General features: G+C 33.9%; 1 protein-coding gene across 2 annotated transcripts in view; it reads right to left on the bottom strand.

The window, feature by feature from the left end:
• The window catches only part of ADAM32 (ADAM metallopeptidase domain 32), a 97,546-nt gene that overhangs the window by 38,609 nt on the left and 37,249 nt on the right, over positions 1–21,688 (bottom strand). For both annotated transcript variants that reach the window (XM_074287312.1, XM_074287311.1), the window contains exons 8-10: positions 18,973–19,044; positions 18,455–18,621; positions 12,071–12,152 (exon numbers count right to left, since the gene is read on the bottom strand). In XM_074287312.1, the coding sequence (XP_074143413.1) occupies positions 12,071–12,152; positions 18,455–18,621; positions 18,973–19,044 (321 nt within the window). The remainder of the gene's footprint in view (positions 1–12,070; positions 12,153–18,454; positions 18,622–18,972; positions 19,045–21,688) is intronic.

Below are 21,688 nucleotides of genomic sequence, written 5' to 3'. Positions count from 1 at the left end.
TGAACACTGGGCTTAACTATAAGATATGTAACAAATACACAAAAAAGACAACACACCATCAGGAATATATAATTCAGTAAATGTGATAAAGTGTAACTATAATATATAACTACATACAAGTTGGGACAGCTATGTTGTGCAGTAGATAAAAGTGCTAGGTCTGAACTCAGGAAGATGTAATCTTCCTGATTTCACATCTGGCCTCAGAAACTAGCTGTGTGATCTTGGGCAAGTCATTTCACCTTTTGTCTCAGTTTCCTCATCTGTAAAATGAGCTAAAGAAGCAAATGGCAAACCATTCCAATCTGGATCATGAAGAGCTAGACAAGAGTTATTTTGTCTATTTTGTTGAGCAAGGTTAGAAATGGTAAATAATGGAGAAAAGGAGGCATAATTGATAATTGGTAATAAAAGTATTCATATAGTGCAAAGGTTTGCCAGAAAAAAAGTTTTTCTTTCAAAAACTATCAGGATTATAATGCTTAAAAATTATTTTATTTAATTAATTTAAGTAATAAATGCTTAATGAATTTAATATTCAGTTTTGAGAATATTTCATACTACTAGTACAGTTCTGTCATTAAGATGAGGATGTGGATAGGAACCAAAAACAGAAAACACAAAGGACAACTTTAGGACAGAACTCCATAGATGTTTTCACCTTTTTGACACATCCTTTGCCCTCCCTTCCTGTCCTAGAAGAAGAGGAACCATATATGTGTCCACTTTCATCATCAATTTAGGGAATAGTTCATCACAATATAGAAAATCTACATAATTTCTGGCCCTCTCTTACCAGAGAATATGAATTATGTCATTAAAATGTTAAATGTTGATATTATATAATAACATACAGATATTTTATGCATTTCTGAGTTTCTCAAATTTTTTTGTGATGGCTTCCACGTGTCATTGTCAAAATGACAATACTCTATTAGAGTCAAGTTCCAGTGTGTATGATTGTGGCTGCTCAGATCAATACAATACAAGAGTCCATGTAAACATTTGGGGTGGGTTCTCTTAATTTTGCACGCCATCTCTTATGAGGACACACTGGGTGATCCCATATCAATGTTTCTCATTTCATACAATTAGTCCTAAAGAGGAATCTTAAAAGGGCTCTTGTATTGTTTTTTCTGACCACCACATGAAGGCTTACCCTGTGTGAATTCCCCATAAAAGTCTTTTTGGCAAGTATACATTCAACATTCAAACAATGGGACCAGTCCAACAGAGTTTCACTCCTTGCAGATTCATTCAAGAAAGGATGTCAGTGCCTGTTGTCTTATATTCTCAGGTGATCTTCAGAGTCTTCCGAAGACAATTCAGATTTTCCTGGCATGGTGCTGACAAATTGTCCAGGTTTCATAGGCACACAACAATGAAGCTGGCACAATTTTGTAAATCCTCAGTTTAGTAGTCAGTCTAATACCTCTCCCTCCCCACACTTTCTCTCAGAGCCTCCCAAACTCTGAGCCAGCACTAGCAATACATGTGTCAACCTCATTATCATGTGGACAATCTTGGAAAGTTTACTGCCAAGTGAACTTATCCACAGCATTCAAAACTTCTCCATTTGCTGTAACTGATGGTTCCACATATGAATGATGTGGTGCTGACTGCAGTACTATCTGAGTCTTCTTGTAATTATCAGGTCAAAATTAGGACAAGCAGCAGAGACTCAATCCATACTTTGCTTCATCTGTTTCTGAGGCTGCATTGGTGCACAATCCATGACAAAAAATCATGCACCAGCACTGCCCCCCACTTTAGTTTTGGCTTCTAGTCTTTTCAAGTTGAAGAATATACCATTAGTGTGGCAGCTGACTTCAATGTCATTTTGTTCTCATTGAAAGCATTTGATCACATGGCTGAAAATATGCAAAAAAGTTTGGGAGCAAGCACCCAGCTTTGTTTCAGTCCGCTGGTGACTGAGAAAGTATGAGAGCATCCTCCATAACCAGAACCCAAGAGGATGCCACTATGAAACTGACATACAATACTGATGAACTTCTCTGGGAAAGTAAATTTTGACACAATTTTCCAATAAGTCCTCATTACTGACAGTATCAAAGACCTTCGTTAGATCTACAAATTGAGTTCTGCTCCTGGCCCTGGATTTGTCAAGGCAACAAAGAGAGTATCAATTGTTGCTTAGTCCTTGCTGAAGCCACACTGGCTTTGTGGAGGTCCCCTCCACCACAGCCACTCCAGAAAAATGTGTATCCACAACTTACCAGCTGAAGAGAATCTGGAATTTCAACAGAAAAGGTCAGTTTCAAGGGGAGAAAAAAAAAAGACCAGCACAGACAGGGTTAGGTGCTAGCACACTGTGCCGATTGGGCTGGGGAGAACTCTGGGATCAGAGAAGCCACTGAGATAGAGGAATATGGCACAGGCTGTTGGCTCTTCTCTGCTTATAAAACAGCAGTTCAAAAGAGAAATCAAGCCACTTTAAAATATGAAGCCAGATCCTAAACCCACCCCAATCCGAAAGTGACCTAACAGATCTAGGCATGGCCTTCTGCTACCCAGGGCTTCTCCTTGGGGTAGTAGTTGAGAGCCTGAACAGCGGGGACATAGCTCAAGGCAGCCTCCAATCCACATAGTGTGGGGGTCAGCCTGAGGCAGTGGAATTCTAGCATCAGCGAAATTCCCGGAGAAGCAGAACTCCCAGAGAAGTGAATCCTTTGAAGTAGGGACTGCGGTTTCTGGTCAGACACTTCTGGTTTGAGCTCAGGGGCTTTTCACGTCAGCTGCCAATATCCACGGCCCCATGGGAGGCATTGGCAGGGGTTTGTGACGCTTTCACTGTTCAGCCTCAAACCTCAGGGCAGTCGCTAGGCCACACAGCGGGGTTCCTCACTGGGCACTCCTTGCAACGCAGCCATGCTAACCACCTCTGAGTCATTTCCAGGCAGGGGGAGGGGAACTCTCTCCCAGGACTCTCTCTTAGCCCAGTCACAGGATTGCTGCATCCTATCCCCAGTCTGGGAGGAAGCTGGTAAATTTCCTACCCAAAGGCAGACTCCCACAGATTTTTAACAATGAGTAAGAAGCTGAAGAGAATGATTGACACCTTCTACACAGAGAAAGAGCGGGTTTCCAACCCCGAGGAAGTTAATAGCAGAGAGTCAGCAGATAACACCCTAAAGGGGAATGATACCTGCCCCACATCAAATAACTCTCTCCTAGAAGAGACTATTAAAAAGTTAAGAGAGTTTGAAGAAAAATGGGGAAAGGAAAGAGAAGCTATGATAGAGAATAACAACATCCTGAAACTTGAGTTGGAAAAAATAAAGAATTCACAGACAGGAGGTGCAAGGAAACAAAATTTGTGAATTGGAAAAGGTTAAAAAATCACAGGAAAGTAGGATTACTGAATTGGAAAAAGAAAATAACTAACTAAAAAAAATTAGTGAAATGGAAAAAAATTCAACAGAGAAAAATAATTCATTTAAAAATTCAATTGGACATATATAAAAAGAACTAAAAAATGTGAATGAAGAAAATAACTCATTAAAAATCAGGACTGAACAAATAGAAATGAATAATTCATTGAGAAACCAAGAATCAGTCAAACAAAACAAAACAAAACAAAACAAAAAAAATTAAAAGCTGGAAATAATGTCAAATACTTACTGGGAAAATCCAGAACTGGAAAATAGATCTAGGAGAGATAATCTGAGGATCATTGGACTTCCCAAAAACTATGATCAAAAAAAGAGACTAGATTCTATTTTACAGGAAATCATCAAAGAGAACTGTCAAGAGATAATAGAAACAGAAGGGAAAATAGGCATTGAAAGAATTCATCGAACACCTGAAAAAGACCCTGAAAAAAGAACTCCCCGGAACATTGTGGCTAAGCTGCAGAACTACCAAACTAAGGAAAAAATATTTCAAGCAGCTAGGAAAAAAAACAATTCAAATATCAAGGTGCCACAATAAGAGTCACTCAAGATCTGGCTGCCTCCACATTAAAGGATCAAAGGGCCTGGAACCTGATATTCCGAAAGGCAAAAGAACAAGAATTACAGCCAAGAATAAACTACCCAGCTAAGTTTAGCATTTTCTTCCATGGACAAAGATGGACATTTAATGAAACAGAGGAATTCCATTTGTTCTTAAGAAAAAAAACAGACTTAAACAAAATATTTGATCTACATCCACAAGACTGAGAGAAGCAGAAAAAGGTAAAAAGAACTCTTGAGAACTGTATCTCTGTTGTGAATATATATTAAGTCCACATGGATAATTTGATTTTTCTGATATAACATAAAAAAGGGAAGTAGTAAAGGGAAGATGATAGTATCAGAAAAAGGGAAAGGAGAGATAAAAAGAGGGAAAATACATCCCAGGAAGAGACATAGAAAATTTTACCACATCTGAGGGAATTTAGAGAGGGGGAGAAACATTGTGTGAATCTTACTCTCATCAGAGTAGGCTCAAAGAGTAAATAACTGACATATTTGTTTTTCAGAGAATTCTCTCTAACCTCATTATAAGGTGGGAGAGGAAAAGGGAAAAGGAAAAGGGGAATAAAGGAAGGGTACAAGAAAGGGGAAGGGACTTAAAAGGAGGGGGGAGGGATACTAAAAAGGGAGGGCTGTGCGTCACAAGTGGGGTCCATAAATTAAATATTGGGGAAGGGGTTCAGGGGGGTCAAGGGATAAAAAAATCATAATCAGGGGATAATATGATGGCAGGAAATACAGAATTAGTAATTTTAACTGTAAATGTGAATGGGATGAACTCTCCCATTAAACGCAGGAAGATAGCAGACTGGATCAAAAGTCAGAACCCTACAATATGTTGTTTACAGGAAACACACTTAAAGCAGGGAGATACATAAAAAGTAAAGGTAAAAGGTTGGAGCAGAATCTATTATGCTTTAGGTAAAGCCAAAGAAGCAGGAGTAGCCATCCTTATCTCAGATCAAGCAAAAGCAGAAATTGATCTAATTAAAAGAGATAAGGAAGGAAATATATCCTGCTAAAAGGTAGCATAGACAATGAAGCCATATCAATACTAAACATAAATGCACCAAGTGGTATAGCATCTAACTTCCTAAAGGAAAAGTTAAGAGAATTGCAAGAAGAAATAGACAGCAAAACTATAATAGTGGGAGATCTCAACCTTGAACTCTCAGAATTAGATAAATCAAACCACAAAACAAATAAGAAAGAAATTAAAGAGGTAAATAGAACATTAGAAAAACTAGGTATGATAGACCTATGGAGAAAACTGAATGGTAATAGAAAGGACTATACTTTCTTCTCAGCAGTTCATGGAACCTATACAAAAATTGACCTTATATTAGGCCATAAAGATCTCAAAATTAAACGCAGGAAGGCAGAAAATAGTAAATGCCTTCTTCTCAGATCACAATGCAATAAAAACTACATTCAATAAGAAGTTAGGGGTAAATAGACCAAAAAGTAATTGGAAACTGAATATTCTCATCTTAAAGAATGACTGTGTGAAACAGCAAATTATAGAAACAATTAATAATTTCACCCAAGATAATGACAACAATGAGACATCATACCAAAATCTGTGGGATGCAGCTAAAGTGGTAATAAGGGAAATTTTATATCTTTGGAGGTTTATTTGAACAAAATAGAGAAAGAAAAGATTAATGAATTAGGCCTGCAACTTAAAAAGCTAGAAAAAGACCAAACTAAAAACTCCCAACCAAAAACTAAACTTGAAATACTAAAATTAAAAGGAGAAATCAATAATATTGAAAGTAAAAAAACTATTGAATTAATAAAACCAAGAGTTGGTTTTATGAAAAAGCCAATAAAATAGATAAACCTTTGGTAAATCTGATCAGAACAAGGAAAATTGTTAGTCTTACAAATGAAAAGGGGGATCTCTCCACCAATTAAGAGAAAAATAGAGAAATAATGAGTTACTTTGCCCAACTTTATACCAATAAATTTGATAACTTAAGTGAAATGGATGACTACCTCCAAAAATATAGGCTTCCTAGATTAACTGAGGAGGAGGTAAACTGCTTAAATCGTCCCATTTCAGAAAAAGAAATAGAACAAGCTATTAATCAATTCCGCAGGAAAAAGTCCCCAGGACCAGATGGATTTACATGTGAATTCTACCAAACATTTAAAGAACAATTAGCCCCAGTGTTATATAAACTATTTGAAAAAATAGGGGATGAAGGAGTCCTACCAAACTCCTTTTATGACACAGACATGGTACTGATACCTAAATCAGGTAGACTGAAAACTATAGACCAGTTTCCTTAATGATTATTGATTCTAAAATCTTAACTAAGATATCATCCCCAGGATAATAACTATGATCAAGTAGGATTTATACCAGGAATGCAGGGCTGGTTTAATATTAGGAAAACTATTAATATAATTGACCATATTAAAAATCAAATTAATAAAAACCATATGATCATCTCAATAGATGCAGAAAAAGCATTTGATAAAATTTAATATCTATTCCTACAAAAAACGCTTGAGAGTATAGGAATAAATGGACTATTCCTTAAAATAGTCAGGAGCATGTATTTCAGACTGTCAGTAAGCATAATATGTAATGGAGATAAACTGGAACCTTTCCCAGTAAGATCAGGAGTGAAACAAGGTTGCCCACTATCACCATTACTATTCAATATTGTATTAGATATGCTAGCCTCGGCAATAAGAGTTGAGAAAGAGATTAAAGGGATAAGAGTGGATAATGAGGAAATCAAACTGTCACTCTTTGCAGATGATATGATGGTATACTTAGAGAACCCCAGAGATTCTAATAAAAAGTTATCAGAAATAATTTACAACTTTAGCAAAGTTGCTGGATACAAAATAAATCCACATACATCCTCACCATTTTTATAAATCACCAACAAAATGCAACAGCAAGAGATACAAAGAGAAATTCCATTCAATACAGCTGTTGAGAGTATAAAATATTTGGGAATTCATCTATCAAAGTAAAGTCAGGAATTATATGAGCAAAATTACAAAACACTTGCCACAAAAATAAAGTCAGATTTAAATAATTGGAAAGACATTAAGTGCTCTTGGACAGGCCGAGTAAATTTAATCAAGATGACAATACTCCCCAAACTAATCTATTTATTTAGTGCTATACCAATCAGAGTCCCAAGAAACTATTTTAATGACCTAGAAAAAATAACAACAAAATTCATATGGAAGAATAAAAGGTTGAGAATTTCAAGGGAATTAATGAAAAAAAAAAGTCAGATGAAGATGGTCTAGCTGTACCTCATCTAAAGGTATATTATAAATCAGCAGTCATCAAAACCATTTGGTATTGGCTAAGAAATAGACTAATCGATCAGTGGAACAGATTAGGTACACAGGACAAAATAGGGTACAACTATAGCAATCTAGTGTTTGACAAACCCAAAGATACCGACATTTTTTTATAAAAATTCATTATTTGAAAAAAACTGTTGTGAAAACTGGAAATTAGTATGGTAGAAATTAGATATGGATCCACACTTAGCACCATATACCAAGATAAGATCAAAATGGGTCCATGATTTAGGCATAAAGAATGAGACCATAAATAGATTAGAGGAACAGAGGATAGTCTACCTCTCAGACCTGTAGAGAAGGAAGGAATTTATGACCAGAGGAGAACTAGAGATCATTACTGATCACAAAATAGATTTTGATTACATCAAACTAAAAAGTTTCTGTACAAACAAAACTAATGCTAACAAGATTAGAAGTGAAGTAACAAAATTTGGAAAATATTTTTACAGTTAAAGATTCTGATAAAGGCCTCATTTCCAAATTATATACAGAACTGACCCTAATTTATAAGAAATCAAACAATTCTCCAATTGATAAATGATCAAAGGATATGAACAGACAATTCTCAGATGATGAAATTGAAACTATTTCCACTCATATGAAAGTGTTCCAAATCATTAGTGATCAGAGAAATGCAAATCAAGACAACTCTGAGATACCACTACACATCTGTCAGATTAGCTAAGATGACAGGAAAAGATAATGATGAATGTTGGAGGGGATGTGGGAAAACTGGGAACTAATGCATTGTTGGTGGATTTGTGAAAGAATCAGGCCATTCTGGAGAGCAATTTGGAACTATGCCCAAAAAGTTATCAAACTGTGCATACCCTTTGATCCAGCAGTGCTACTACTGGGCTCATATCCCAAAGAAATACTAAAGAGGGGAAAGGGACCTGTATATGCCAAAATGTTTGTGGCAGCTCTTTTCATAATGGCTAGAAACTGGAAAACGAATTGATGTCCATCAATTGGAGAATGGTTGGGTAAATTATGGTATATGAAGGTTATGGAATATTATTGCTCTGTAAGAAATGACCAGCATGATGAATACAGAGATGTTTGGAGAGACTTACATGAACTGATGCTGAGTGCAATGAGCAGAATCAGAAGATTACTATACACTTTAACAACAATACTGTATGAGGATGTATTCTGATGGAAGTGGATATCTTCAACATAAAGAAGATCCAATTCACTTCCAATTGATCAATGAGGGACAGAAACAATTACACTGGGAGAAGGAACACTGGGAATTGAATGTAAACTATTAGCACTACTGTCTTTCTATCCAGGTTACTTATACCTTCGGAATCCAATTCTTAACAAGAAAATTGGATTTACACACATATATTGTATCTAGGTTTGTAACATATGTAAAATGTATGGGATTGCCTGTCATCCAGGGGAGGGAGTAGAGGGAGGGAGGGGAAAATTTGGAAAAATGAATACAAGGGATAATGTTATTTAAAAAATTACTGTCAAAAAATTATAATTATAAAATTAATTTAAAAAAAGAAAAAATGAGTGTTGAAAACTATCTTCACATGTAATTGGAAAAAAATAAAATTTTAAGTTTTTTGCTTTTTTTTTAAAGATTGCTTTAATGAAAATGATGGGGAAATTCAGTGAAAAATAAAAATTCTATAGGGTTTGCCAGCAGGATAGTTTGTCCATTTCTAAGAGGTAGTTTTTAACTCCATCAAAAGTAAAGTATAAGCAAAACTTAAAGAGATAAACAGGATTTTGGGCTCAGTAAAAAGGCAGATGAAATTTAGGTTTTGCTAATAGTAACAAAATAAGACATTTTCATGTTTTCCTGATAATTATTTATGGACCAAAGGCATGTGGTCCATCTCAACTACTCAGTGTTGATAAAGCCATATTGATTAGTAGTGATAAGAATATGATCCTGGAGAAATGGGTTGAACACTTCTCAACATACAATCAACCACCAATGCTAAAACTACTGACCATGTATTTCAGATTGAATGAAGTCTATCATTCTAGCCAAACAAACTGAAGAAAGGGGTTTGAATGTCATTAGGTTCTTCTCATGTAGCAAAGTACCTGTTGCTGAATCTATTCCAGCTAATATTGACAAGGCAGGGGTCTTATTACTCATACAAAAGCTGACTAAAATCTTCCAGGTTATATGGCAAAAAAAATATCTCCATTGTCCACTTCTATAAAGAAAAAGGAAATAGGTTTTCTTATGACCATCACAGGGAGTCATTGCTCACATGATTCTTGCCAGAGAACTCCTTAACTGGCTGATCCTTCACCTGTACAATGGTCATCCACTCAAGAGTCCATTTGGCTTCAGAAAGTGACAAGGAATATTTTATATGGTGTTTGTTGCCTGACAACTTCAGAAGAAATGCCTGGAGCAAAGAGGATCTGTATATAGCATTCATTGATCCAACCAAAGATTTTGATACTGTCAGTTATGGGAATTTATGAAAGATCATGGAAAAATTTGGTTCCTTAAAGAAGTTCATCAGCATTACACATAACAGCATGCTTGTACAGGTTCTAGATAATGGACAATTCTCTCACTATTTCCCAATCACCAATGGAGTGAAGCAGGGCTCTGTGTTTGCTCCCATGCCTTTTAGTATGATGTTTTCAGCCATGTAGTCAGATGCCTTCATCAAGGACAAAAATAGCATCAAGGTCAGATTCCCCACTGATGGTAACTTATTTAACTTGGCTATAAGCCTCTAAGAGTGAAATGCAACATAGTGATTGAAGCATCTTGTTTTCTAGTCTCTCATGACATTCTTTATGCTACTTCTGTAAAAATTCTTTAAGTCAGTCCAAAAGTTTCATTCATTTTTTTACAGAATGTGGTATTCCATGATTTTTTTAATCATACATTGTCACTGGAAGAATTTAGGGATTAAAAATATTAATTGCTTCAAAAAAAGCTTAGACATTTGAAGAACTGCTAATCTTGCTTCTTCCTATTCAGTTGTCAATCCATATAGATGTGTATGTATGTATGTGTATCATAATATACCAACATAACAATATTCCATGTATAGCAAGAAGCATTTTTCATCCACTTGATTTTTTAAATGTATATAACTATAGTTAATGGAATCCTTCTATGTGGTTAATGATCTAATTTAGAAAGCTGGGTGATCTTTTAGTGACTGACATAGTCAGTACATCCAGATCAAAAAAATTAATCTTTTTTTCTACCAAGGACTATTTGGATATTTACTCAACATTTATTCATCATTCATGTGCCATACAAAATTATCAACTTAAGAGTACTAAAGAAGGAGGAAATTAATTGTACCTAGCTTTCAACTCATTGCTTGCCTTAGCAGATGATTTCACAGACATGTGAGCCAGATGCTCCTCACCTCTGATATTTAATTTAGATTCTGTACTGTATTAAAAGTTCAATGACTATTTATTTCAATCTTTTATAAATCTATGACTCTTTGTCTTGCTTGAGAATAATACAAGACTGTAGAACAACGTTAGCTCTTGTGCATCAGTTAAGATAACTTGTATCATTTTTACCTATGCATGGGATTTACCTAATTGCAAGAAAACATTTTAAATAGTGTTTTGAAAATGATGATGTTTCACCTAGTAGATTGGCAAAGATGATTTTTAAAATGACAAAAGTTATATTTGGAGTTGTGGAAGCTGCAAATAGAACTAGAAAAGAATTATGAACCATGCTTAGAAAGTAACTAAAACAGCCATCTCCTTTGATCTAAAGAGATCTCTACAAAGTTTGTACTTCAAGAAAGTTATAGAAATACAAAATATTTTAAGAGCATTTTTATAGTAACAAAAAATTGGAAATAAAATGAATAATCATCGACTGAGAATTGATTAAACAAACTGTAAAACATTAATATAAAGAAATATTATTCTGGAAGAAATGAAAAAGTTAGAAATATTTCTACAAACTGATACAAAATGAAGGAAAACCCAGAAAAACCATAAGCACAATAAGATTATAGATGGGAAAAAAAACAAATTATTATAATGATTAAGCTTAACCCTGAAAAAAAAGTGATATAAGAATGTTTTTCTCTTCCTTTTTTGCAGAGATGAGAGCATGTGCTATGGATCACTGCATATAATGTTGAAATGTATCAAGTATAGACTACTTTAGCTGAGCTGTTTTTAATTCTTTAACATAAGGGATAGTTTTTTGGATTGAGAGGGATTTATTGGTATTTTTAAAAAAGGTAATTTAAACAGAGAGTGAAAAGAAACATTTATTAATTACTTACTATGTACCAGGCACTATGCCATGTGCAGAAGATACAAAGAAAGGTAAAAAATGCAAAAACAAAAGATATCAATAAAAAATCCGAATTATGCTTTTCTTTATTTAATCAAATGTTTTGGGGTTTTTTATTTAATAGTGAACAAATCAACAGAGTGGGATCTGATATTTAGGTAACTATGTGTCTAAAAATGTGTTCTGTTGTAGTACATTATTTGTGAAAGCCTAGCTAAGCCTTCCTTTCTCAACTTTCATCAAAGATGCCCTTAACAAATGTTCAGATTATTATCATGAAAATATAGTATAAATGAGAAAGTATCAAATTTTGAATCTAAATTTAGAGCTAGAAGGGACTTGGTCCTTAAAGTATATAAACAATATGTAAATGCTACTATTTGCTATTTATATGTTTGTTTTTAGATACCAAAGTATTAAATAGTTTATAAATATTTGAAAAGAAAACAGTAAGGTTAATTAGGTCACTGCATACCAAAACAATTCCTGCAGCATAATGAAGAATGCACATCTTTCCAGGAAAAGTTGCTCCTATAGAAGTAGAATGTTCCCTATAACTGAAGAAAAATTATATCTTTATTCACAATTATTATTAACAAAAATATCAAATTTCAATATTGTCATTCAGGATTTAACTTGATTGTTTATAAATACTCATACTTAATAGTCAGATTTTATGATAAATTTGATATACTTGAAATATTTTCAGATATTCAATTAGATAGAAAACTCATGCTATATTTTCTAGAATGCATCCAAAGCATTAAGATCTCTGATGGCTTCCCACTTTCCACACAATGAAACAGAATTTTATGAGTCAGAAATGTTAAGAATAGCAAACAATCTATTATTCTAGTACTATATTTTGAGCAGTGAGAAATATTAAGTTTCTCAACATAGAAAATGACTCCTTTCCCAATCAGGAAAATGTGCAGTCAGACTCCCAACTAGTTGACACAAAAATTAACATAAAATAATACTGGATAAACATGAAAAAAAATCAGAAATACATTAAGTACAATTTTAAAATAACTTTGACCTGATCCACTCAAATAGTTTTTGATGGCAAAATACAACAAATAAAAAGCGTATATGAAGATATTGTCCTTGATTATGATATCCAATATAGAAATTTAAATTATGTCAAGCACCATCTAACCTAAAAAAGCCTCCAAACTGCCACAAACACCTCATCACTTTACCAACTGGGGACATGAGACAGCCAAAGGCAATACCAGGTTAGAGTGTAAATCCATTTGAAAAATATTATGGAATATTATTATCAAATTAAATCATAAAATTTCAGAAAGTATTTAATATTAAAAAAGAAAAACTAATGCAGAAAAACTTGTTTGAGACACCTAACTAAGGCAGGTCCATCACCAAAGCATTGATGAATTACAGAAAGAAAATTTCAGAGCTGAAAAAGGCTCCAGTGATCATGTAGTTCAAACAGAAAAATGATTGCTTTCTAACATAGCCAACCATTGTAATTCAGCTTAAAGACCTTACAATGACTTCCTTTTTAAAGGATAAACAAATTTTGCAAAGAACTCAATTTAAGCCCATTGGCCTATAGTTTGCAAACTTTGTTTTCTTTTCTTCTTTGGGAAGACATTTGCCTTCTTCAATCCTGTAATCCTCATTTCTGTTTTTTATGATCTTTCAAAGATACCTGGCATCTGTTCAGAAAATGCATCTATTTATTTTTTTTCAGTATTGTGAATGTAGTCCATATGAAGTAGGTTACATTAAGTTATTTTCATGCTTCTTCTTACTTGAGTATCAACTACCCATTAGCTATTATTTCTTCTCTTTTCCTGTTCAAAGACTATTTTCCTTAGTAGAGAAAAGCAGCAAAATAAGACTTGAGCAGCTCTATTTTCCCTGCCATCAACCAGTATTGACCACCTACTCTAAACAGCATTTCTAATTCTTTGATTCTTTCTCTTTTTTTCCCCCCCACTTTCACTTTTTAAAAAATCATTATGTTTTGAGGTCTTTAGCTTTCCTCGCCAGTCTCAGCTCATTTTTCCTTTGTTGTTCAGGCATTTTTCAGTCATTTCTTCTTGACCTATTCTAAAGTTTTCTTGACAAAGAGACAGGAATAGGTTGCCATTTCCTTCACCTTATTTTATAGATGAGAAACCTGAAGCAGAGTTAAGTGATTTGCCCAGGGTCTCCTAGTTAGTAAGTGTTGAAGGCAACATTTGAAATCAAGAAAATGACTCTTCTTGAATTCAAGCCTGGTACTGTATCCACTGCTTCACTTACCTGACCTCACATTTTAAGCTTTAGCAATTCTGGTACCACATTTCCATGTTCTTTATGTTAATTGACCTTCCTCCAATTTCCCCTACATTTCTTTTTAAAAATCCAAGTTGATATATTTTCTATGCATTTGAATCAGTCTCTTTAGCTAATTCTCATTCTTCTTCCAAATCATAATTGTTTCTGTTTATACCTTCAAAACTTCTTTGGATAGAGTTTTATATCTGTCTTAGGCTGACTTTCCCTGTAGAATTTTTAAGTACCTATAATATGCCAGGCATGGGGCTAAATACTAGGGAATACAAAAAGAAGCAAAAGATAGTCCCTGCTCTCAAGAAGTTTATAATATAATAGGGAAAGAAACTTGCAAAAACACATATGCAAAGCAAGCCATATACAGAATATTAACAGGAGATAATTAGCAGAAAGTCATTAGAATTAAAAGAGATTAGGAAAGGCTTCCTGTAAAAAATATGAGAATTTATTTGGGATTTAAATTAGGAGAGAGAGCATTTTGGGTATGGGGGACAACAAGAATATGCCTGGGAGCCAAAAGACGGAATTTAGGTTTGCAAAAATCTCTAAAAGCCCTAAGAAGTAAATGCAATTACTATTTTCAGGAAAGACTTCTGGGAAGATGGCAAAGGAGGTCATATAATTCCAGCTCTCCAGATTTCCTCCACAAACAAAACAAAATTGCACAGCAAGGCAAGCATGAGAGGGGCACCAATTAAGACTTGGGGCAGAACTCTTTGAAAATTAGATTTGAGCAAAGAGAAGCCAGTGAAGTACGAGAGCTAGAAATAATAAAACAAAATATAACGAATAAATAGAAGAGAATATGAGATATCTCATAAACAGATTGGAAAACATATCAAAAAGAAAAAATACAAGAATAATTATATTCTTTTATGTAACTGACACAAGAATATAAAAAAATAATCAAAAGAAAATTGCCCTGAAAATCAGAAACTATTTGAGCAAAACTACAAAACACTTTTCACGCAAATTAAGTCTGATCTAACCAATTGGAAAAATATTAAATGCTCTTGGATAGGATAGGGTGAGCAAATATAATAAAAGTGACAATTCTACCTAAACTAATCTATTTATTTAGCACTATACCAACCAGATTCCCAAAAAACTATTTTAATGACCTAGAAAAAATAACAACAAAGTTCACATGGAAAAACAAAAGGTCAAGAATTTCAAGAGAAATTAATGGGAAAAAAGTCAAATGAAGGTGGCCTTGCTGTACCAGATCTAAAATTATATTATAAAGCAGCGGTTACCAAAACCATTTGGTTATTGGCTAAGAAATAGACTAGTTGTTCAGTGGAGTAGGTTAGGTTCAAAGGACAAAACAGTCAATAACCTTAATAATCTAGTGTTTTACAAACCAAAAGACCCCAGCTTTTGGGATAAGAACTCAATGTTTGACAAAAATTGCTGGGAAAATTGGAAATTAGTATAGCAGAAAGTAGACATTGACCCACACTTAATACCGTACGCACCAAGATAAGGTCCAAATGGGTTCATGATCTAGGCATAAAGAATGAGATTATAAATAAATTAGAAGAACACAGGATAGTTTACCTCTCAGACATGTAGAAGAGGAAGGAATTTATAACCAAAGAAGAACTGGAGATCATTATTGATCACAAAATAGAAATTTTTGATTACATCAAATTAAAAAGATTTTGTACAAACAAAACTAATGCAGATAAGATTAGAAGGGAAGCAAACTGGGAAAACATTTTTATAGTCAAAAGTTCTGATAAAGGCATCATTTCCAAAATATATAGAGAATTGACTCTAATTTATAAGAAATCAAGTCATTCTCCAATTGATAAATCGTCAAAGAATATGAACAGACAAGTCTCAGATGAAGAAACTGAAACTATTTCTAGCCATTTGAAAAGATGCTCCAAGTCATTATTAATCAGAGAAATACAAATTAAGACAACTCTGAGATACCACTACATACCTGTCAGATTGGCTAGAATGACAGGGAAAGGTAATGCAGAATGTTGAAGGGGATGTGGGAAAACAGGGACACTGACACATTGTTGGTGGAATTGTGAATACATCCAGCCATTCTGGAGAGTGATTTGGAACTATGCTCAAAAGTTATCAAACTGTGCATACCTTTTGATCCAGCAGTGTTACTACTGGGCTTATATCCCATAGAGATCTTAAAGAAGGGAAAGGGACCTGTATATGCAAGAATGTTTTGTGGCAGCCATATTTGTAGTGGCCAGAAACTGGAAACTGAGTGGATGCCATCAATTGGAGAATGGCTGAATAAATTGTGGTATATGAATATTGTGGAATATTATTGTTCTGTAAGAAATGACCAGCAGGATGATTTCAGAAAGGCCTGGAGAGACTTACATGAACTGATGCTGAATGAAATGAGCAGGCGATCGTTGTATACTTCAACAACAATACTATGTGATAATCAATTCTGATGGATGTGGCCATCTTCAACAATGAGATGAACCAAATCAGTTCCAATAGAGCAGTAATGAACTGAACCAGTTACACCCAGCAAAAGAACTCTGGGAGATGACTATGAACCACTACACAGAATTCTCAATCCTCCTATTTTCGTTCTCCTGCATTTTTTATTTCCTTCACAGGCTAATTGTACACTATTTCAAAGTCCAGTTCTTTTTGTCCAGCAAAATAACTGTATTGGACATTGTATTGGACATGTATACATATATTGTATTTGATTTATACTTTAACATATGTAACATGTATTGGTCAACCTGCCATCTGGGGAAGCAGGTAGGAGGAAGGGGGGGGGGAAATTGGAACAAAAGGTTTGGCAATGGTCATACATACATACATGCATACATTTTGTAAATAAAAAGCTATAATTAAAAAAAAAAGAAAAGAGAAGAAAATTGCCCTGAAGTGATAAAAAAATAGGGGAAAGTAGAAATAGAAAATAATTCACTGATCAATACTAGAACAAGATCCTGCAAGGAAAACATATAAGAACATCATTTCCAATTTTGAAAACCCCCGATCAAAAATAAAATTTTACAAGCAACAATAACAAAAACAAACAAAAATTCCAAAATGCTGTAGGTATAATTAGAGTTACACAAGACTTATCATCAAAAACAAACAATTAAAGACCTCAAGTCCTGGAATATTATATATTGACAATTAAAAGAATTAGAATTATGGCCAAAAATATAATATCCAGCAAAATTAAATATTGAATGAAAAAAATGGACATTCAATGAACTTTCAGAGTTTCAGGACTTTGTTACAAATAAACTTGAACTCAAATTTTATGATGTAAGAGTCAACATCAAAGGCCTATTTTCAAGTGACACAAACTGTTTATATATACATGTATACATAAACAAACATGTTTATACATGAAAATATAAACCCTGTCTCTAAGATTATCATTAGTAATTGAATAGTCCAAAAGATTGTGGTAGAACTTAGGATAATGTAATTTTAAAAAGCAAAACTATGTAGGGAAAAGTAAAAATAGTAATTATGCTAAATAGATGAGGTACCAGAGTAAACTGAGGAGGGCTAGTAGTTCTGAAATCCTACTCAAATCAGAACTGTGTTTAGAGAGAACTATATACACACACATACCAAGAAGAATATAGTATACTCCAAATTCTATTAAAAAAAAAATTAGAGGGAGAGGAAATAGAATAAGGCAAGGTGTATAGATTAATAGAAGTAGCATAAGGTGTATAGATTAATAAGAAAGGGATAAACAAGAAAGGAACGGTGGTACAAGAAGATATTGGAGGGATTCTCCAACGGGGAGGAGGGGAAGGTTAAGTAAATAAGTAATAGCAAGGCAAGTAAGCAGATAGAATAAAAGTAGAAGAGTTAGCAGGGATAGGAAACAAAAGACAGTACAGATAAATGTATGTCTATGTGTAGATATTATGTAGATATTTTGTATATACATATGCATTTATGTATGAGAGTCTGTATGTGTGTGTATGTATGTATGTATGTGTGTATATGTGTATATGTATGTGTACGTAAACATAAGTATATTCATACTTAATTATATAATTTGCTTAGGAGAGGTGGGGGGGAAGAAAAGGGAAAAAAGGAATAAAGTAAAAGTATACAGCAGAAAATAAAAAAAACTTTGAAGAAAGCAGATAGACAGTTCTGAATACAAGTTTTATTATTATATATGCTTTTTAGAAATGGAAATTTATTGTTTCATATTTTCAATCCTTTCATGTTCTATGCACATGACAATCTTTTTTATTTTTATTTTTTTCTATTTTTTTTTAAATTTTAAAATAAAGACAATGACAGAGACCGAGGCCAGATAATTTGTCCAGAGTCACAGAATTAATAAATATCTAAGCTGAATTTGAACTCAGATTTTCTTGATTCAGAAGGTTTGGAGTTTTATTTACCATGACAAGCTCACTTCTACTATTGCATGATTTGTTACGTTTTCTCCAATGAGAATTTCTAAAAATCCCTCAGTTCAAACAGGGAAAAAAACAAAACAAAACAAACGTAGTTGATACATATATTTGTTAAATTTCTAGCAAAGCAGAAATAACAGACTTACACAAATAAATATGCCATGTCATAAGGTCGCAGAACCAGGTAAGAATTTTTCCATTCCAAAAATCTTTGTAATATTTCATCTGGTTCCCCAGTTGTGGAAATCTTATTTTTATATGTCCACAATTCCAAAGATGACAACACAACTGTCATTTTAAATTGGGTAAACATCTAAAAATAAAAAAGATAACTATAGTTTGTTTTTAGTTGCATTATGAATATGCTATGTCAATCAATAAACACTTATTAATTGTAAACAATGTGCCAGGCATTGTGCTAAAGACTAGGGATACCAAGGAAGGCAACAGGCAGAAGGAATTCACAGTTTAAACTACTACATACAGTTGTTACTTAGTAAATGATTGATGAATGGAATTTAACTGAATTGTGTTTTGATAGGGTCATACAATTAGTTTACATTTGGTCTTTGGGATGATTTATTATACAAGAGACCCACAATAAATCAATTTGACTCTAAAGTCAAAACAATGAATTTTATCACAAAAAGGGAAATAAACTTACTGCATTTATAAGACCAAGAATCTGGATGACTTTATTTGTTACAGCCTCAATGTCAGAACCCATGTAATCAAACTGAAAAACAAAATCATGTTACCACTTATTTAATAAATTTAAATGAATTTAAATTAAACATTAAATCTAAATAAATTTAAATAAAATTAATTTGTTAATAAAATTTTTAGACCTAAGCACAAATCATTAAAATTATTTATTCATTTACTATTTCTAAAGACCTTAAAAATAATTAAATAAACCAACAGAAAAAAAAGTAACAACAGAAGGAAATATAACCTCCTGATCTAATATAAACAATTTCAAATACCTATGTATAAATACTGCAAGATTAAAAAAAGTGATTCAATATTTGATGAAATTAGGAATTTATGGAATTGGGAGAAAATATGCAATCATAACAATATGTTCCTGAGTGGTTTGAAAAAGAAATAAGAATTATGAGAGCAAAATTATGTCCTGCATAGCAAAAAAAAATAATGCACAGAATAGAAAAACTTGAATTAACTTCACCAAAGAAACAAAAAAGAAAACAACAGATTAGGAATGCAAATATACAGAAGTGAAGGATGATCTAGAAGAAGAAAAAATTAAAATATATCTCACTATACAAGCAAAATATATGGATTTCAAAGATAGAATGTATAGAGACAATCTAAGTATCAATGGTTTTCCAGAAAAACATGACAAAAAAAACATTAATACTAAGAAAATACTAAAAGGGAACTGTCAAGTTTCTGAATATAGAAAATGAAATTCCAATTGAAAGAATGCAGATTACTTCCACGGGGAAAAACAAGGCTTCAAAGTCTAGACATGTAGAGGTTAACTTTAACAATTCAATTCAGAAACAAGTTCTGAAGCCAATCAGGAGAGAGTCCTTCAAATACAAAGAATATTCAAATATTAAAAGATTATTCTGCACCCAATAAAAAAGGGGGTGGGAATAGAATAATGTATTCTGAAGAACACTAGTGCTCAGATGCAGCCCACAGTGACCAATCCTGATGAACTAAATTAGTCTGAAACATTTCTAGAAAGAAAACCAAATGACAGATTAGAGTCAATACAACTCTCAAAATTCCCCTCCGAACAACTCCAAAATTCCCCTCCAAACAATTCCAAATTAATTCCTCAAATCAAGTGGCAGAGACAAAAAGGGTTGGCAAGAGAAATTTTTGACACTGGGATAAAAAAAAAAACCTGTCTAAATCCCATACACAAACAGCAGGAATGGCATCAGAAGTAGCAGATTCATTAGCTCTTAATCCAGGGAGTCAGAAAACTGGTCAGTAATAAATTTAAAGGACACTTTGCTGGTACTGGGTACATTTGGCACTGACTGGCAATTTTATTATCTGTACACAATCCCACAATCTATACACACAGTTCCAAGGAGCAGAGAAGTGCTGGGGCTTGTTCAAAGGACACAGGGGCCTTGATTGCAGTTCACAGCAAAGAAAGTATTAGTGCTTGTGGCTATAGGGAACCAGGGGCTCATTCTGGGTAAAGATCAGAATGCAGACCTGGAGATAAATGACCACATCTCTGCAGGATCACACCACCTTGGAAGCAAGGAAAATTTTCAGCTCCCCAGAAGTAATTTTGAAAACAGCACACTAAAAAGTCTGAAGCTGACAGTACTCCCTCCTTAGGTTCAAGGTGAGCAGAACCCAATTTAACATAAAGTTCAAAGTCAAGAAATAGGCTATAGGGGGCAGCTAGGTGGTGCTGGATAGAGCAACAGCCTTAAATTCAGGAGGACCCGAGTTCAAATCTGGTCTCAGACACTTAACACTTCCTAGCTGTGTGACCCTGGGCAAGTCACTTAACCCCAGCCTCAAAAAAAAAAAAAAAAAAAAAAGGCTATAAAAATGAGCAAACAACTGAAAAAAAGAACCTGACCATAATAAGCTGCTATGGTGGCAGGAAAGACTAGGATATAAATTCAGAAGAAGACAACAGTGTGAAACAGCTTAAAATAAAAGCTAATTCAAAGAAAAGGGGTAATTGAACCCAATGACAATAAGAATGTCTAAAAGCATTTAAGAAAGATAAGAGTGCTAGAAGAAAAACTGAGAAAAGAAATGAGAGGGATACAAGAAAATAATGAAAAGAATATTAGGCTTGAATGAGATGAGGTGAGATCTTTCAAGACAGTTGTAAAAATCGAGTAAGGCTTCATCTACTTCAGAGTTTGAGTAGTCCTGAAGGACTTTGAGCATTGATTCAAGGGCATAATTGAGTCCCCTTCCTGCTATCCTCCCATGATACAATTTCCTCCCTATTTCAGTCAATTATGGGCAACTATGTACTTATTGGTCAAGTTCAATTTCGTGGGTAGATCTCCCCTTTAGACTGTAAGACTCTCAGCCAATGAGGATGAGGGTCAGTGATGGGAGGGGATGTTTTGCGTTAGGAATTAAAAGTGCTGTCCTGCCCACAGGAGGCGCTTCCTCTCTTTGATTGTCTGCTGGATGGGGTGGACGCCCTTCTCATGAATATACAATAAACTTTGCTTTACTCTAGAGACCTCTCCAGCTTTTTTTATTAAATGGTGTTCCCTCACCATTTCTGTACCACACAGGCTTGATAAAAAGAGGCACCAAAATACTAAAGAAAATTCACTTAAGAACTCCTTAAAAAACAGAATGGGCCAAATGGAAAAAGATACAAAAAAGCTCAGAAAAATTAAAAATTAGAA

This window comes from Sminthopsis crassicaudata, chromosome 2, assembly GCF_048593235.1.
Source record: "Sminthopsis crassicaudata isolate SCR6 chromosome 2, ASM4859323v1, whole genome shotgun sequence".
In the NCBI taxonomy this organism is placed as follows: domain Eukaryota; kingdom Metazoa; phylum Chordata; class Mammalia; order Dasyuromorphia; family Dasyuridae; genus Sminthopsis; species Sminthopsis crassicaudata.
This window is presented reverse-complemented; position numbering and strand designations above follow the sequence as displayed.